General features: G+C 33.1%; 1 protein-coding gene across 3 annotated transcripts in view; it reads right to left on the reverse strand.

Moving 5' to 3' along the window:
* Positions 1-17919, reverse strand: part of Wdr24 (WD repeat domain 24) — a 37329-nt gene extending 19410 nt beyond the window's left edge. The window contains exons 1-5 of one of the 3 annotated variants that reach the window (XM_088269198.1): positions 17595-17919; positions 15833-15949; positions 13241-13356; positions 10974-11080; positions 9049-9262 (exon numbers count right to left, since the gene is read on the reverse strand). In XM_088269198.1, coding sequence (XP_088125324.1) covers positions 9049-9262; positions 10974-11080; positions 13241-13356; positions 15833-15949; positions 17595-17691 — 651 coding nt within the window. In that variant the 5' untranslated portion in view covers positions 17692-17919. Of the gene's footprint in view, positions 1-9048; positions 9263-10973; positions 11081-11580; positions 11619-11710; positions 11830-13240; positions 13357-15832; positions 15950-17594 lie in introns of those variants that run through there. The other 2 variants (XM_088269200.1, XM_088269199.1) reach the window with 2 other exon arrangements.
* Between the last annotated feature and the right edge of the window lie 2733 nt (positions 17920-20652).

Raw genomic sequence — 20652 nt, forward strand, 5'->3', positions numbered from 1 at the left:
TCCCAGGGGGGGTCAAATATATATAAGTGATATTTTCACTTTTATATTTATTCAATATTACCTTGGACTGGCAGGGAAATTGGGATACAATTTTATATTGTTTCATATTTTCAATAAATTTAGCAACTTAGTTAAAAAAAAAAACAAAATTGCTTAGCAAGAGCAGATCTGTCAGGAAGCCTAGATGCTTCTGTATCAGATCTGGGCATGCGGTGGGGACAGCTTTCAATATAATACCTTGGACTGCTACCGGAAGCGGAGGGCTGATCACCTTTCTTTCATGTGTTAACGATGAAGATAACACTGTGTTTATATGATGCAGTGCCCTATGCACCATTGGGGTGCGGATAAGGGTTTGAATGTATCAAACAATTAAATTATATTTTATATAAAACAAGTCAAAATGCGATTCCTCGGACTAATGTGCGGCAAAACAATGTATGATAGATGTTCGAATGGTGAATTAAATAAGCAAACAATGCAATGCTGAGATAAGCATTAACGATAAAATTAAGAAAGGTGTGTTGAGATGGTTTAGATATGTGGAACAAATGAGTTTAGAAAGAACGGTAAAACAAATTTATGAAACAAATGTCATCGGTAAAATGAGCAGAGGAAGACCGAGGAAAAAATACTTGAAAGTGGTCAAGTCAGGAGTCAAAATAATCGGCGGATATGTATGAGAAGATGCGTGAATGTGGTAGAGGTTGAAAACATTTGCAAAGAGAGCAGTAGTATGGCGTTCTATTCTCTCTGCCTACCTTTGCGGGAAAACGGTGTGATAGTAAGTTAGTTATATAAACAAAGCGTATATTTATAAATACATATGTAGTGCAATTAAGTAGTCAAATTGATTTGTGGGCAAGTTTCCAATAAATAAATTTTACTCAGTAGTTAATATTTAAAGTAGCTATTTTTAAGAAAAAAAAAATCATTAAAAAACAAAATTGATTTAAACCTCAACATTTTAACCTACACATAATAATTTGTATTTTGGGATAGTGCTAGTTTTAAATTTTATTTTGACCTTTACCATATAGCACAATTTCTGATTTTGGTGGATAATTCTATGTTTGCTTCTAGCGCCCTCAAGTAAAATATGGTAGTATCCAATACAGGTAAGAAGATAAGAAAACAGAAAGGTAATATATTCCATAGTAATATTTGAATAAAAATATAATATGTTCTTTTCCGCTATATAAAAATGAGGATTGGGTAAAAAATTCTCAACGAGTAAAAAATATTAAAGAATTTAAGCAATATGGATGTTCAATGATGGGAAGAGTGGTGAACGTTACACAAGTGTATAAAGTCATCGCTTAAGCCAGCCAAATGCCGGGTCGTAAGCCTTGGGATGTTCAGACTTCCATCTTCTTTCATAAAAAGGGAAGAATGATACACGTTTCTTACCAAGTTTATACTTTTAAAAAGGTAAAAAAAAATACTACTTGATTTTATTTTTAATTATAATTTTACTTGTCAAATGTGTTGTGACACGCGTTTTGATGGATTCAACATATGATATATATCAATATTTCTTATGATAATGATGCTGAATGCATCGAAACACTTGTCACAATAGATTTTGAGAAATAGTGGTATTTACCGAGTAAAATATTATCACAAAGCAACTGCCAAATCAATTACCAAAGATAGTTAATTTTAATTTATTGTTGACATGAATACTTTTAACCTATTTACTACTACAGGCAACATCTGCCATCTCTTAGAAATAGCTGTCATTTTTGACATTTTTATTGTGTTTTACTGGGCTGATGTTTTTTTTAGCTTTTAAACCAAAACATTTTTTCAAAGAGATTAATAAGATTTCACCTAACACCAGGACTGCAAACTTTTCAACCACTCTTCGTAACATTAAAATGCTTGATAAATATTTAAAATTGAATACATAAATAATAAGCAAATAAAAAATAGAGAAATTTCATGATAAGATGATGATTTTGTTTATGGGGATAAAACCCGGGACCTTTAGAGCGCCAGCCGAATACACTAAACACTACACTATGGAGGCAGGGGAACTAGATCGTTGTTTTCTTATAAAAGGTAGTATAAAAGGTATTTCGTAATAACGTAACAAGTTACGATGCGAGCATTCGTATAGTCAGTACAGCGAGCCGTGCGCTCCATCCATAGTTTCGGATGCTCGCTGATGCTCGCCGCGAGCGATGTTACGACGTTACGTTACGACGAAATGCTCCGGTCAGTCCCTACCTTAAGGGAATACTGAAATATGAAAGGTACTCGTTGTTTTCTTACAAAGATACAGATTAAAAGAATACTGAAATATAAAAGGTAGGCAGAGAAGTCACATTTGCAATATTCTTTGAGCGGCTGCCAAAAATTATGATTATTTATTTGCGTGAATTTATTTTACAAAAGAGAAAAATAAAAATATGCACGGAATGCCCTATAAACAAAAGAAATCACACGAATCTGTGCAAACAAATTATTGGAGATTTAGAGCGACATTCATGCTGCAAAACAGTTTGAATCAACATATGAGAAATTTTTGATAAATATTTCAACAGGTTAAGATAAATAGTGTTATTTACGACAGAGATTCTCAAATTGGTTTGGCAAGGAACTTGTTTATATTTTGATACAAATTTATCTAATAAAAAAAATATTTTGGGTCAAAGACCTTTAACCGATTTAGTGCTAAGCTATTTTTACAACTCAGTTATGTAAATTATTTATTTTTTATTGTTATGGGGTATGTTTTCTAGAGAGGAGAGCCATCAGGCTTCTTAACGCTTAACCCTTTAGGTGCAGCAATCGATTTTTCAAATTTCAACGAAAAGTGTCAATAATACACAAAAAATAAGGCATTGTGTTTGTATAAACACCGTGTCATATTACGCTTGCATGAAACCACGAAAAAAAAAAGTGACGTTTTTTTTTAAATAAAAAAATATAAAGCTGATAAAGACAAGTGTTCCCTACATAATGGAAAATTAAAATGTTTTCTGTATAGCACACAAAAAGTTTTTATGGCTGTGCCTATATATCGGCACACAGCACGCAAGAGACATAAAGTGTGCTGTATAGTGGCACGCAGCGTCTAAGGGGTTATATATATAAGATATAAACAAGCAGTATTTTCTATCTATAATTTAATTTAAAATTGTTTATTTTAATTTAAAATTCTGTTTGCTCCGCCATCAAATAATGTTTATCTCTAATAAATATATATGTGTAAAATTACCCAGAAACTTCCACAATGTAGGCAAATGAAATTTAAATGGAGAAGCATTACTGTAGTTTTTATAAGAGCTATGACTAATGGGTAATCGTTACTTTTTCGTTTACCTGATTGGTAATGAATTTGTTTTTTTTCTCGGTTTATATTTCTTTCCAGTATTAATTTTTCATTTCAAATTCATTAGGAGCCAGAAATATGCAAAACGCAATAATGCTGATTGGCGTAATAAGCTATAAAAGAAAGAATAAAAAAAAACTGGTAAATATTTTCTTTGAATGAAGTTGTTATTTAATTTAGTTTATTAATTTGATTTGGCCACATCTACTTTGTATAGGTATAATAATAATATAATAAAACATAAATTCATGTAATTTTTGCAGCTATATAAACATATCCGTTTTTAAGTTTCAAATTCTTTATAATTATTTTGAATTATAAAAATAAGAGGGTGTCTTAATATGGTTTGGGCATGTGAATGGAATGAGTGAAGAAAGGATGGTTAAACAAATTTACGAATCGAATGTGGTTGGTAATAAAAGCAGAGGAAGACTGAGGAAAACTTGGCATGATCAAGTATTTTAAATACTTGAAAGTGGTCATGTCAGGAGTCGGAGAACAATCGGCATGAATGTATGAGAAGATGTATGAATATGGAAGAGGCGAATATTGTGACAAAAAAAATTGGTGTGGCGTTCTATTCTCTCTGCCAACCCCTGCCGAGAAGTGGCATGATGGTTTGTTAGTTATTATAAATTATAAATGATATCATGATGTCCACATGTACATTATATAATTATAAAATTTGTGACTCATTGAAAAGTCACTATACTTAGTGGGTCACGTTGCGCATGTCTTGTGTGTCTTAAGTATGTTATGTAAATAAACGCTGTTCTGAAATTATACTGTTTGAGAAACAGTGATATATAATATTGATCGAACAGAACAATTGATGTAATAACAAAACCGGTTTTACTGAGTTTTGAGTTTATAGACGGAAAATAATTATGCACTCATACGCGTGTAACAAGAGATAAGGTAATAATGTCTACACACATACTATGCCCATCTCATCTTGCGAGCGTATACATACATATTTATATTAAAAATAGCTTCAGATAAAAGTCTGGTAAAAATATTTTTTGCACAGGGAAAGAATAGAAATGGCCGGTGATAAAAAAAGTAGGTCACTGATAATGATGACAGTTTTAAAGTAGTGTTTATTGGACGGAAAACATTCAACATGCAGATAATTTAAATCTCATGAGAAATGTGGACCGATGTGCGAAGTTCGATTTACTATTGGCGGAAGAAAACATGAGATTTTTTTAGAATATTTATAACCCTTTACTTGTCAATGAAAATTATATAAATTATATTAATTTGATGTTTTTAACAATAGAAAAGAAGTACTAATTATGTAATTTATACTGGTTATGTTAGAGGTGATGCGGGTTTGATTCCCAGGGGAGTAAAAATTAAGTTATTTTAAATTATAATATTTATTGGTTTTTCACTTTATCCTCCTGGATTGATACCTGGAATGCAGGAATAATCATCTTGCTTCCAAGTAATTAATGAACAATGCAACACTGCGTTGATGTGATGTTTCCTTTGCAATATTTAGTGTGGATAAAGGTTAGAAAGAAGAAGCAAAAGGTTGAATTGAAATAAAGCCTTTGTGATAACAAAATGCTTTATTTATTGTTTCGGCATTTACTTTGTGGTGATATTATTAATGAAAACACTTGTTTTTTTTTACCACTTGAGTTTATTTTATGACGACTTCAGGTCTAAATGTTAACTGTTTAAATTTAGACCTGAAGATGGAAGCTAAACTCAAGTGGTAAAAAAAACAAGTGTTTTCTTTAAGAAAAAAATACTTTATAATTTTTTTTTATTACTTTTGAAATTCAATTTGTGACATTTATTTGAAAATATGTCATCCAAAAATAAAAGTATGAACATAATTCAAAAGTAAATAAATATTAGAGTGAAAAAATCTATTATAGTTATTTTAACCCACCAGGGATCAAAACAGTAAGCTTGTGGATGGTAGCCAAATGTACTAACCAACATACTACAGAGGCAGACAAAAAATTACTACTATAAATTGTTAATAACATACAAGAATACAACAGATTTTGATTTATTGATTTTTTTGATAACAAATAAATAGTAAAAATTATCAACACTAAAAATGGTCAATACTTACATATATGGATATTAAAAATCAAAATGCGATCCTTTAGTACTCAAGATTTGATTCAGTTCGAATGATAAAAAAAATACATTTAGAAAATGGCAACATCTGCCACAATTCAGGAAGCGAAATAAAATGTAACAAATTCGAATAAAACCCAACAACTAAAGTGAGTAACGAAGCAGAGGGTATTTATTTACTCGCCCGGGGACATATTTAGTGACGACAATAAACCAGGAAGGTCACACGATACTGCACCAATAAAAATAAAGATTTGTAATAATGTTTTCCTGTCAGAAATCAGGCATTTAGAGTGTGAGAAGTTTTATTCGGAGGCAGTCCATCAACCTAACGCAAGGCCACCGACGTGTGATATGAACCGGAATGAAGCGGATCAAACCGGAAGAAGAGAGACTCGATCCGGTAAAAGGTCTCAGTACTGATATAGGTAAACAGTTCTCTAATGCCTATTGCCGGTTGAGTAGCATCATGATATATTAGATCACAACAGTCATAAACAAATACAGCCAATGAAAACAAGATTTGAACCCTGCGGAAGAGTAAAGATTGAATGTCTGTTTGCTTAAGATAATATAAATATTTTTGTTGGTTTAGTAAAGGAATGTTAGGGTGCAACGGTCAGAATGTTTAACACAATAGGAAATTAGTTGAGATAGCGTTCATTTTGTAAAATTTGTATATGTACTAAGACAACTGACAATTATAAAATGATGTAATATTTTCAGACAACGCATAATCTTTTATTTAAATTTTAAAATAAAACAATTCTATAACAGCACTTTTTTTTAATGCATTTTCATCTGTCATCTGTCTTCATCTTTCATCTTGTGTAAGCACAAGTATTTTCATCTGTTGATGAGAACATCTGAAGTTCGCAAAACTAGTCATGATTACATTAATAAACTCAAAAAGTGTTCTTTTATGGTATAAGTGTTTTATTTTTACATATATTAATATTATATTATATGCGTATTAGGCACGCGGTCTTGCATACCCGTACTTGCTTGCGTACGAGTCCTTTGAGATAATATTTTGATACGGATAAATATATTTAAAAAATACTTAATAAACAAAATATAAAATAGATTACATTTTTTTTTTTTCATTTTCTGCCTGAGATGATTTATCAAACAGTTTTAGAATTATGTTATTGATATTATCTGTATTATTAGGGGTTATTGTATACTCAGCAATGGTGCACAAAGCGTCACATTATGAATTGATGCGGTGTTATCACAATTGTAAATTATGTAAGTCTGTCTAAGTGTAGTAGTCAGCGTGGTTCGACACATGAGGTTATGGACTTCATACCACAAGGGGTTGATATTATGAGTGGCTTAGAAGGCACTCCCTTTATTATATTTGACCTGACACACTTTTAGTTAGAAGTTTTTATTTGTTATCTAAATAAAATGGCATTTGACCACCTCCATAGTGTAATGGCCAGCACGCTCGGCTACCGCTCTGGAGGTCCCGGGTTCGATTCCCAGGGGGGGGGGGTCAAATACATATAAGTGATTTTTTCACTCTAATATTTATTCAATATTACCCTGGACTGGTACCTGAAGCAGAGGGCTGATCATCTTTTCTTCATGTGTTAACGATCAAGATAACACTGCGTTTATATGATGCAGTGCCCTATGCACCATTAGGGTGCGAATAAGGGTTAAAAAATTAGCTGATTATTGATGTAATTAGAGTTTATGAAATACAGGAAATCAATACAGTTTATTATTTTGTCAATAATTAGACCTTGAGAGGAAAAATCCAGCTGAAATGCAGATATGGGAATAATTATTTGTGAAAGTGGCCTTGGATGGTATCATATTTTTGAGATAACTGCCAAAATACTCGCACAAGGCCAGATTAGTTTACACGCGCTAATGTTATAATCATTAATATTTCAAAATAATTACGAATATTGCATACGAATATCAAGGTTTTCATTTTATAAAAATAAGATAAAAATGACGGAAGAAAGTATTTTTTTTGTTTATCAATTAATAATATAATCAAGGTCTTTTTGTCAATGATATTTATGAAAATATGTAAAAGATCAGTTATAAAATTTGATATTTCAATTATTATTTAATAAATTATTTAAGAATTTTGATCAATCATTGTATTATCTGTGTTCTCTTTGCTCTTCATTACGTCAGTAGTCGGCGAATGAGACAAACTTATGAAATTACGCTTTCGTAATATAAAAATTTATTAAATCGTTTAAAGATATTTAAGACAGTAAAAAGTAGAATATATGTTTTTCTCAGATAATTTGTTCAAAATATTTATCAACATTTTAATTTAAAATTTTTCAAACAAAGTAATCTAAAGTTGTAATTATTTAATATTGTAAAACGAACATAGCTATCTCCAAGTATATATTTTTAGCCATCTCACATAAGGATTTTATATTTAAAACATCAAATTAAAAAAAACATCAAGTATTATGAATTCTTGGAGTAGGAATTTTTTATTGATTGAAAAGTTATTTATTAGACGTCGGAGCACAGACAGTTTCTTAGTATGTGGATATATACACCATTGGGGTGCGGATAAGGGTTTGAAGAAGTAATATAAAAGAAATTATTACAATATAACTGAAATTGAATTTTTTGACAACTTTTTTTTATAAAGCTGTACAATGATAACACGGAAAACATATAAAACATGTATAGTGCCAGTGACTACATATGCATCAGAGACCATAGCTCTTACAAAAAGAAATGTAGAAAAGCTCAAATGTACACGGCGATCCATGGAAAGATCCATGCTTGGTTTAAGCCACTACAGGAATTTTACCGTCAGGCAGTCCGTTTTTTTAAAATAAAAGTGACTATGACAGTTTAGCGTGATCGAATTTACGCGCACCGCGATCACGCACCGATCGAGCACACTGAAGAAAGAAAGATAAAAGCACGAGCCAATCCAAGCCAATCATCCGTTTTATCATGCTAACTGAAGTGCTGGACGGTAAAATTCCGTGTAATGCACAAACGCCCTAAGAGACAGAATAAGAAATGAGGAAATTAGGAGCAGAACGAGAATAGCAGATATCATGGATCGTGTAGCAAGACTAAAATGGCAATAAGCAGGACATGTCAACAAGACCCCACAAGATGGATCCCTAAAATTTTAAGATGGAGATCTAGGAAGAATAAGAGAGGTGTAGGAAGACCTCAAAAAAGATGGTCTGACGACATAGCCGCTGTAGGGGGTAAAAATTGGCTATGAGCAGCAACCGACAGAAGGAAATAGAAGGGCATAGAAGAGGCCTATATCCAGCAGTGGAGGACAGAGGGCTGAAGAAGAAAGACAATAATAATGTGTCAAAGGTTAGCATCCAATTATTATTTTTCTTCCTAGCTCCATCCCAACTTATCGTCTTTGTAGACTGTTGGGGTCAGCTCTCCTCGTCCTCAGGTTGTAGGTCCTTCTATCATGGACAACGTCACCTAGGCCATGCCTTCGAATCATGTTAACTTTCTGTCTTTCTTTGTTAAAATTCATGGATGCTATCAAAGGTTTACATTCAATTGATTATTACATAATACATATTTGTTTTTAATTTTTAGTAATTTTGAGAAGATGCCTACGTTCTTACCTTTATGGTTTTATCTCTGGATGCAGTGGCCAGCCAATGGCATTCCGGATGCCAGTCGCACGCAAATACAGGCCCCGAGTGCGCCGTGAACTGGTGGAAGCACTTCTCAGCTCTTCGCATGTCCCACAGCTGGACGTTGCCATTCTCCGACACAGCAGCAAACGTGTGCTGGACGTGCGGACTGAACTGGACGTCACGAACTGATTCTGTGTTACTGGAAAAAGAGCATGCAATTTAAACACATCCGTATCAGAGAAGATATTGGCCAGAGTCAAGCCATCCAAGCGTGGTTCCTGGCGAATGGACTCATTAGTGCATTCGCCAGGAACTACGCTTGGATGGCTTGACTCTGGCCACTATCTATACCCAACGGATTCTCCAGTCTTTGGACACGTTGCGCCTGGCAACGAGGATAGCCTGGAACGACTAGTTGTGATCAGTAGCCTGGAGGGAAAGAGAGGGAGAGGAAGATCCCCACACGATAGACCGATCAAATTAAGGCAGCAGCAGGCACCTCAGTGGTTGGAGCGCTACGTGCAGCGCAGTCAAGGGATAACTGGAGAAGAGTCATTGCTTCTGCAAGGGTCACAACCCTCAGCAATGAGGAATAAGACGGAGAAGAAGAAGTATCAGAGAAATTTCAAAGAATCCACATCGAATAATTTAGTTGGATAAACACATGGTCAGATGATAGTTTGGTCAATACTTCTGTTATGTTTGGTCAGTACTTAGTTAGGTTTTAACACAATGGTTAGGTGTTAGTCAGTACTATGAACTAGAAATTAGAGGCATTAGAAATGTAACTATATCGTAGAATGTTACGCATTCCATGTACTGATATGGTCAGCAATGTAAATGTGCTCCAAAGAGGAAGAGTGGGGAAACAGTTGCTGACTGATATCAAGGTCTGAAAGGTGTCCCATCTGGGGCATGTGCTTAGAGAGAAGTACAAGCTATTGCACCTATATAATCATAAAAGGCAAAATAGAGGGTCAACAAGGTGTGGGCAGAAGACAGATCTCCTGGCTCAGGAATATGCGAGATTGGATGGGAATCAGGACCGACGAGGCGCTGTTTAGAACTGCTCAAGATAAGGACAATTACTCTCAAGTGATAGTCGACGTCAGGGGGACCTGACATGACACGCACAGAAGATAAATACATCAATGCAATTTTATATTTTGTAGTACTAAGCACGGGGAGGGTACCTAAGCGATTTATGGTATATTAATGAGATTGAATTTTGTGGCATTAACCGGTTAACTGCCAAAGGGGTCTTAAGACGCAAAATTTTCTGTGAATGGAGCGCCGCTCATACAAAAATTATGTCTTAAGACGCGCCGTTTTAAATAGGCTTTTACTTAAGAAAATTAATTATTTAAAATGTAAAAATATATTGAACGCATAGTGACAACTATTGAGAATATCTTTGCATACTTAGAATTGAAACAGAATTTGTTTTCACCACTTTAAACGTAAATTAAAGAGAGCTTTGTCATCGAATCAACTAATGGCGCTCAGGAATGTCCAATAATCCCCGAGTTGCCGTCACTGTCAAATCTGATGACAGTGATTTTAGTGTCGATTCTGAAGATTTTTAATTTTTTAAAATCATAGTGTGTGTGTGTATACTTTTAATATTAAACTAACAAAAACAATTACTTTTGACATATAATTTAGTTTTCATATTATCTATGACAAATTTTGTGACAACCCTGCACCATGAACAATTAATTTTATGATTATGGATAAATGACTGCACGACTGACGCGCTCTTCATTTATTTGGTAAGTTTTATAAATGACCGTTATTACACATTCAATAACGATATGTTTAGAAGGTTTTATTTTTGTGGTAAAATTCGCGGCGTGCTGGGTACCGCCATACATGTACCTGCCGGCAGTCAAAAGGTTAAAATACCGTACCTAAAGAATGTTCTGGCTACATCTTTCATTCGAAGGTCGAAACATTTCATCATCCCATCCTGAGAACCGGAAATCAAGAGAGCTGGCTCTGTCAAGTGGAAACTGACCTATAACAAACACAAAATGATAAAAAAATCACAATCCACTGTTTACATTGATCAAGGAAATACACAGGTTAGAAACAAACAGTGGTCTTTAATTATTTTTGTAAATCATGCTACAAAAGGATTTTATGAAAATATTGTGGTTTAAAATAAAATATTCAATCGTAATGCACACTCATAACTAGAATCAAAATTCCTTTAAGAAATTTAAATTTTGTATTCAAAATATTTACTGTTTGAAATGTATGATGGAATTTCAATCTTGTGATTCCACTACCTTCATTCAAAGAAGAATGGAAAGCGTAAAATTTCTTAATTTTCGTAATAAAATCTCTACTTAAGACAGTTTCTTCTTTTATAAACCTTATTTGCACCCAATGGTGTGTAGGGCACAGAATCATTATCTTTATATCAATTACACAAAGGCAGGAGATCAATCTCGTGCCTTAATTAATTTAAATTAATTTTGTCACAAAAAATTTAATACAATCATGGTTTTCAACCTCTGTCTTGTGCATAAAACAGAATTTTGTCTAGTCTCCTACAAGTCTGATGATGTCGGTAACGATGAAACCCAGTCACTGGTCAAATAAAATAAATGTGGAAAAAACTATATAGTTGTTATTTTTTTACATAAAATGCAGTTCCACTAAGAAATGTTCAGTACAAAACTAAAATTCTTTGAACTTTTTTAAAATTAATGTAAATTTTCTAAATTTGTTGATGTACGTCAAGTTGGAACGAAAAAAGAACACATTTCGAAGTATTGATGGAAACAAACTGCTGTTTGTACAATTTATTTATATAGCTCAGACCTTGGGTGATTTTTAGATACAACTCGACCTTCGTGACAGTCAACAAACTCAATAAATACATCAGAGAAAAAGGATTATTTAATTTTTACGAGGAAGCAAAAGTCAGTCTGCTTTTTATCACACAAAAATAATTTCTTTGAATCACCAGAAAACTTAAGTAATTATAAACACGATAATTTAAAGATCATTACCAGTGATATTTATGTAACAACAACAGATTTGAGACAACATTTTGAGTGTGTCCAAATACTTGTTCACAAAATCTGGATTATCTCCAATTACAGGAGAAATTTTCATATTATTTTTTGACATCTCATCAAAGATGAAGTAGAATATGGAAGTCTGGGCATTTACGGGGCTGACAACCATCATCCGCTGGTTTAAGTGATCACTTTACACACGTGTAACATTCACCAATTCTACCCATTATTGACAACCACACTACTCAAATTCTTGGAAGTTCTTTATATATGAACCAATTTAGAAACCTTGTTCTTGAATCACTAGAACTTCACTAGAGACATCTATTGGTGAGATGTAAAGAAGCTTTTTACTAAGCAGAAACTCTTATATTAGTATGTGAGGTCCAAATCCTGGATTATAATCACAAACATGAGAAACGCCAGAAAATACCATTTTCATTTTTATTATTTAAGCTTATTATGTTACACGTGTGTAAAGTAATCACTTAAACCAGCCGATGACGGTCGTCAGCCCCGTGAATGCCCAGACTTCCATATTCTACTTCATCTTTGATGAGATGTCAAAAAATAACAGATTTGAGATTAAAACACGAATTAAACAATTTTCTTCTTATTCCAAATGTACAATATATTTATTGATATTTCATCATTTTAATTCAAACCTAAATCTGGAAAGACCGGGGTGTGAGTAACAATACCAAGATAAAGATTGTCAGGAGTTTGGTCCACTCCATTTCTCTCTAAGCTGCTGAAAAATGGACCATATAAGAAGCAGAAAGGAGAAAAATTGACGCTTTCGAAATGTGGTGTTGGAGGCGCATGCTCCGAACTCCATGGACAGCTAGACGCACCAACGAGTCTATTCGCCAGGAACTACGCTTGGATGGCTTGACTCTGGCCAATGTCTGTACTCAACAGATTCTCTAGTTCTTTGGACACGTTGCGCGTGGCAACGAGGATAGTCTGGAACGACTGGTTGTGATCGGTAGCCTGGAGGGGAAGAGAGGGAGAGGAAGATCCCCACTTCGGTGGTGGGAGCGCTACGTGCAGCACAGTCAAGGGATAACTGGAGAAGAGTCATTGCTTCCACAAGGGTGTGACCCTCAGTAATGAGGAATAAGAAGGAGAAAAGGAAGAATTCAAACCTTGTTAACTGTTCTTTTGTGGTCAAAAAATACATGCTCCTGTTTCGACCTGCCCAATATCCCAAGATTCCAAACCACCACAGCTCCATTTGTTGCAGCTGTCGCCAATGTATTTTCTAGAAATAAAATATAATTATAGAACAAGTGAACGCTGAATTAAGCATGTTTTGACTCTACAAAAAATAACAACAAAAATATAATTCAAGGCTGTGGTAAACATTGCTTATTCCATTTTTGGGTAATATATCCAAAATTAAACAAGGTTTATTGGATTGAATTCTGCATTTATTTATGTATACGTTAATACGTGACGTGTTTCGTCTTATTAAGACATTATGAAACATGTGTTTGACAATGTTATAACATCGAGTGTTTGATAATGTCTTAATAAGATGAAACGCGTCACGTATTAACATATACATAAATAAATGTAGAATTCAATCCAATAAACCTTTTTTAATTATGGATATATTAGCCAACAATTCAATATGGAATTCTGTCTGCAGGTACAATATATTGCTTATTTCCTCAATTTAATCACAGTTAAGCGCCCTTGTAGTATTTTTACAAAATGGCACCTAATAAATTATTTAAAATTATTGTTACTACAATTAACCCTAAATTATGGGACATTTGTAAAATTTACGACAGACAATCTGTGGGAAGCACCAAGGCAACACATGTAAAGAATGTAGTGATAATTAGCATGTATCTTAGATTTTATGTTCATATTTTATTTAAAATTCTCAAAAAAATATGTTGCCCTTATTTGTAAAAAAAATGTTTTTGGTAAAATTAGAGTTTTTATTATCTTCGTATATTTTACAATAGTCTCGTATTAAGGAACATTGAAACAAGTCTTGTTGTCTAGGTTTAAAATAAGATACACACGGGAATAATATGAGAGTATAATATAATGCAGCGATAGTATGACATCTTGTAATGACGATAATTACACAATTATTTACACATTAACGATGTGTATAAGACAATTTAAAAAAAAGAACTTCGAAACAAAAGTATTTTGCGAAACTTTTTAAATTGGGAACAGTTTTTGATAATGTGAGTATAAAAAATAGAAAATAAGTACTTTTATAAAATATGGTGGGTATTTGTCAATTTTTTCACTTTTCGTGTTGGATACCCTACTGTGTAAGATTGCCGGGGGTTTAATAATAAATGTGATATTTCAATCTAATATTAATTCTCCGCCTCAGTAGTGTAATGGTCCCAGGGGGGTGTGAAATAAACATAAGTGATTTCACCCTAATGTTTATTCAATAAAACCCAAGACTGGTACCTGAAGCGGAGGGCTGATTACCTTTCCTTCATGTGTTAACAATCGAGATAACACTACATTTATATGAGGCAGTGCCTTATGCGCCATTGGGGTGCAGATAAGGGTTTGAAGAAGAAAAAAGAATATTAATTTAATATAAGCCTGGATTTGTACCTAGGCATCGACTCCATAAGGAAGTTAATGTTTTTTTACATAGTGTAGAGTGCCTTTACTAAAACTCTAGATATAAGACACAAGTTTACTAGTGTAATTCGATAAATAAAAATGTGAAATACATACTTAATGTGAAATACATTAAGGAGTTGTGTTAATGATGTCATCCGGTCACACAGAATGGATGATGCAATCTCAATGAAATTAGAGTATGACCCTAATTGCAAATATGATGAGCAGAATCTAAATGTGATAAGCAACAGTTCAGAGGTGAAAAACATCACACGGTGCAAATTATCTAATAAAACTGTAATAAAATTATAAAAATAAGCTTTCAAACTGCCCGATTATGAGTATTTTTTCTTACCAGAGGTCAAATTTTAAATAAAACTGAAAGTGAGCAGAGACAAAGTAATAAAAGCAAAATGAATTTTTAAAATAGGACTGATAACAGAATCGGGGATAATTTGGGAAAATACATTTATTATCTATACATGTATTCTTCTTCTTTTAAGCCTTATCTGTACCCGATGGTTTATAGGATACTGCACCGTATCGAAGTGGTTTTATGCAGAATTATGGAAAGGAGACTTGTACTACGCTACAAGTATCGGTTCCGGAAAATTACCTATATTAATTGAGACCCCCTGGGAATGGTACCAGGGACCTCATTTGGAACCAGCAGTTCAATTCACTAACCACTACACTATGGAGGCGGACAATTTCAATATTAGTAATGCTACTATTCCTTCAGCAGGTGGTTGTTTTGTGATCGTTAATTAGAGAAATTGTAGATCTTAAGAATTTGCCATAGGAACTACAACAGCATCCTCAATTATTTTCTGCTCTGCTTAGACAAACTGAAGCTACCTTTGAGTTCTGTACTATATCTGGAGGAAGCTAATTAAATGAAAACGGGTACATAGAAATTGCATGCATATGATAGCTGCGGAGGGAACAGTGTGGTTCTTTTTTCTTTCTAGCACATTTAACGATTTTTGATTGGCAACACTGAGTAGCCAAGTTGGTATAAAATTTGCACTGCTGTTCCTGCCTAAGCTCCTCAGGTAGGTACCAGAGTTCTAGGAGAAAGTATATTAATTTGGCTGTTCTATTTATACTGGCAGGGGTATACATACCATCAATACTGCTCCAAGCAACGTCAATAGATGAAAAGTTCACATTCAGATTTTTTTTTACTCGAAGATTGCAGACTTCACTGAATTCGTCATTTTCAATAGAAAATACTTTGAAAACTAAAAAAGAAAACAACATTAATATATTTTGTAAAGAATACCTAATAAAAAAGTTGGGAAATGATTTTGAACCTATACTTTTTGACTATGGCAAGAAATATAGGCACCATATTGCTTTCTTTCATTAAGCAATTGATTTTTTCTTTGGAATGAAATAAATGTATTACATAGATTTGCGGGTGTATTTCAGCATAGTTAAGTTAGTATATTTAATGGTTATTAAAGTACCGTAGAACGGGGCTACTTGAACTTTGATGTGTTACTTGAGCCCAGTACAATTTTTTTTATTCAGATCTGTATTTGGTCTACAATAATGAACGTATCGACATGATTCATTGTTTCCTGACAGGTGACACTTATTGTCACGATACATTCATTATTGTAGACCAAATACAGATTTAATTTTTTTTTGTACTGGGCTCAAGTAACACAACAAAGTTCAAGAAGCCCCGTTCTACGGTACATAATATAATATGTGTATACTGAATAAGCAAAATGTTAACCTTTCCGGCAGTACGAAAACTGATATCGGACTTTCTCTGAGGAGTGGGTTCTTTTTATTTAATTTTTTTTTTCTTCATTTAATCAATGTATTATGAAGATGGAAATTATGTTAAAATAATTTAATTAAAAAAAATACCTATTCGAAATATTTTTCAATTATGACAAATTACACACAAATATCCACAGATGTCATTGCTGTCATTTTTTTCACTCTGATATTAATTCAGTATTACTCTAGACTGGTACCTGAAGCGGAGGGTTGAACACCTTTCTTTCATGTGTTAACGATCAAGATAACACTGCGAAAAATAAATATGCTATATATAATATCTGAACAGTAAGTTACATAGTTTGAAATTATCTTGGAGTGACCTTGGAAGCTCCAGAGAGTATAATTTTTTCCAAAACATGGGATTTATTTATTTTTGGTACATTTATGAAAACAAAACATTTCTTATCGAACTGGCGTTAACAATGTTTTGCCGGTAATGGTCAACATATAATTCTCAATATTTCTACAGCAATAGTTACAAATACTAGATAATAATCTATACTCAATAGAGTTGTTAGTATCAAAATGAGGGTGCGATTTTTAAAGCAAAGAGTGATATGTGCTTTTAAGGCATTAATATTTTTAAGGATTACTATCCCTCGTGTGTCGTTCTTATTATGATTAAAAAATATCTTGTAGATATAAAATATTGTCAGAAAGTCTGTCATATAATGCAGGTGACATGTTGCAGGTGGTGTCTTCGAATTTCATTCGACAAATATCTTAGATTTTACGCTCAGATGCTGATAGCATTTTGTATGGCATCAACCAAAATGGACACTGCTAATTCTGCTGGGCAACAAGCGCAAACGACTTGATAATAATCCAGATAAACACTACCAGGATTCATGTAATGATATTTAAAAATATCAAAGTAGTAAAGGTATTTTTTCAATATATCTTATTTCTTCAATTCTCTATTAATACTAATAAATCTGATACATTCAAATTAAATTAAAAGGCACAACAAATAACATAATTGCATGGATATGTTCGTGAAATAACTAGCGTAAAGAAAATATAAAACAGCAAAACGAATAATTTTGGATGGAAAAAATATAAAGGAATATCTTCTGAATTTTAACTTACCGTTTCTGCCAGCTATAACAACTTGCGTACAATCTTTATTAAGTGCCAAGGCATTTGCAGGACCTTCCTGAGATACAAAAATCGTACTCGAAGACATCACTGAAACTTGTCATAACCAAATCAAATGTAATCACTAAGCGACCTAGCTTCGTGAATATTAATCAGGATTGACTAATTCCATACATAACGTATTGTATAATAACTATATTCATGTACTAATAAGCATAATTTTAATGTTATTTATAAAATAAGCCGATACTAGCTGGCAAATCTACCCTAAATGGAAAATAACCTCAATCTGTCAAAATGATAACAGATGTGAAGTTATTTCGAAACGAGTTTTTTTTGTATTGTTATGTTGGAATTTGTTTTTTAAGGATGAGATAATATGTATAAACATGAGTTACAATAATTAACTTTTATATAAATATATATTGTTTTCTGTTTGGTCGTGTTAAACGTTTATTTATAATTAATAAATAGGAAAAAAAAATTGGGACTGAGTTTTTTCGTTGACCCTCTTCGAACCTACATGGTGCATAGGACAACGCATATGACCATTACATCCAGTGCCGTAGCCCCGAGTGCCTTAGTCATTTTGCTTTTCTTTATCTCCTCTTAAATAAACTATTACTAATTTCCCATATAGCAGTAATGGCCTTTATACTAGGGTCTTACACTTATGTCATTAGAATCTTAAAACACTCCTGGATCCCAAGATATTTAGCAAAGAATTGTACGTATTAATAGTAGTGAACAACTTACATAAGCTAACACGAGTCTGGCGCATCTTAGCCCTCCCTTATACTACCTATTTATCCTCCATTTCCTTTCCCATATAGGAGGAATATCCTTCACCCTGCGCTTCTTCACTTAGATGATCTGCATCTGTTTCTATTATAAATATTCCACTCCTATATTAATTCTCATGCTTCTCAGCATATAAATATAAGAGAACAGTCACAATGCAGGCATTAAATAGATGGTCTTCACCGAGTACATTTATCCAATATCCAGACAGTATTCATGCTGTTAAATTTGTGGTGCCCAACATATGAGACATTGATTTCTCACACCCAAACAAGCATTCGTGGACTTAAAATGTGGTGAGCAAATAAAAACAAAATGTGCATTGAATATTTATTTTATAAATATACAGTCAGACATGTCACAGTCAGTACTAAGTAAACAACACTTTAAGAAAGAGAGCTTATCATATACTTTATATATTATATATTTGTAAAAATAATAAAATAACACGTAATAGCAGAAAGAAAAATTGTCATATAAATATTTATTAGATGCATATTAAAATAGTTTTAATGGAAGTTGTAATTTTAATTTTGTGCGCAACCTTTTGTACGTCATCATCTTATGAAAATTATTGTTTCATGAGGTAATTCTTGTAAATTTTATTGTGAGCGTGTTTGTCAACAAACAAATCGAGCCTTTTCCAACAGAACATTGTTAACATCAGTTAGGGAAAGATCATCTTGTTTTGGCTAATCTTGCTAAAATGAATATACGCATGTTTTAGAAAAAAACTATTTTTTTGGTGGTATACTTTATCAGGAATGAGGATGTGAAGAGAAGAACCCAACAGCCCCTCATACCAGAAGTCCTAAGGTGGAAATGGTTGGGACATGAATGCCACCTCAGAGTATTAACCCTTCATGTCTTTTCTCCCAACTCCGAGGATTCCGGCGCCCCGGAAGGCCGCTGACGACCATTCACCGACTATACTCAGCGGAACTTTGAGATGCCGGACTGACTTAAAAGATGGGGATGCCAAGGAGATGGCACGTGACAGAAACTTCTCAGATTGGCCATATTCTCCACCTAGGGAGCGAACATGAAAAAAGAAGAGAAGAAAAGATGGAAAAAAAGTACTTCGAAGCAATCGAAGGACACACCTATAATCGATTCAAATAGATTTTTTTGCAGATTATATTTATTTTGAGTATATTGACTATCACAAAATTATCTTCACCTATCTGATGTTAGCAAAAATATTAAGTCGGAAAAGGGTCGATATCATATCCTTCAGTAAATACTTTTTACTTAAATAAATTGATAATATGTATATGTACTTTTTTATATTTCAATACGTTACCATAGGAATAAATTTCATCAAAAAATTATTTCATAGCACAGATGGGATGTGAAATGATAATTTGGATAATTTTGGATAGTTTTGAAACATTCATAGTTATTTAACAATCATTTGCAGGCCTTAAAAATAGACATCGATTCAACCAACATTAATTTATTCTATAGCGAAATAAAAATTTGATCAATGTAACAATATGTCAAATACAAAAATCTGTTTTTTTAAATATTATATTGCACATCAATTTAACTAAATTGACCCAAAAATAACATAAAAAAATAAAAATGTAAAAAATATATGTCTTTAACACTCCCTTTAAATTTACAAACCCTTGAGGCTAGCCATTTTCTATGCCATCGCATGAATGGTATAATCATTCAATAAAACACACACAACTCCTAAAGTACTGGATATATTTTTATGAAATGCATAGACATTTTATACCAGAGTATAATTTTTTTCTTAAATAAAAGATAATTTAAAAGTATTTGTGATTTTATCATTTACAAAAATACTTCAATTTCATACTATTTCTGTGAGCCTAAGCGGCTCATTATTGAAGTTAGGTATCAAATTGTGGTAGAGTGGGTTCGAACCGAGAAACTCTGATTCAAGAGTCCGCGCACTAACCACGGGACCACAATCCGACACCAAAAAATCATACAAAGAGTGATACACAACAAAATCTTTTGTTTTGTATCACTCTTTGGAGTGGAACACAACAAAATCCACAAATAAATCGGGTTTCTTGGCTAAACATACTCTACATGGTCTTTTGGAATTTTCTTGCTCCCCATTTTTTATGTTTTTTCATGTCCATTGTTAGTCTTCCTGGTCCGGGTCCATCTAAGGTGCACCTGAGATGGGCTAGATGAACACATTTCGATACGTGAGCGGCCACCTTATACTGGTCACAAAAACACATACTAATATGTGAGCGGACCACAA

Source organism: Brachycentrus maculatus, unplaced genomic scaffold, assembly GCF_059751285.1.
Source record: "Brachycentrus maculatus isolate JH-2025_06_01 unplaced genomic scaffold, ASM5975128v1 h1tg000340l, whole genome shotgun sequence".
In the NCBI taxonomy this organism is placed as follows: domain Eukaryota; kingdom Metazoa; phylum Arthropoda; class Insecta; order Trichoptera; family Brachycentridae; genus Brachycentrus; species Brachycentrus maculatus.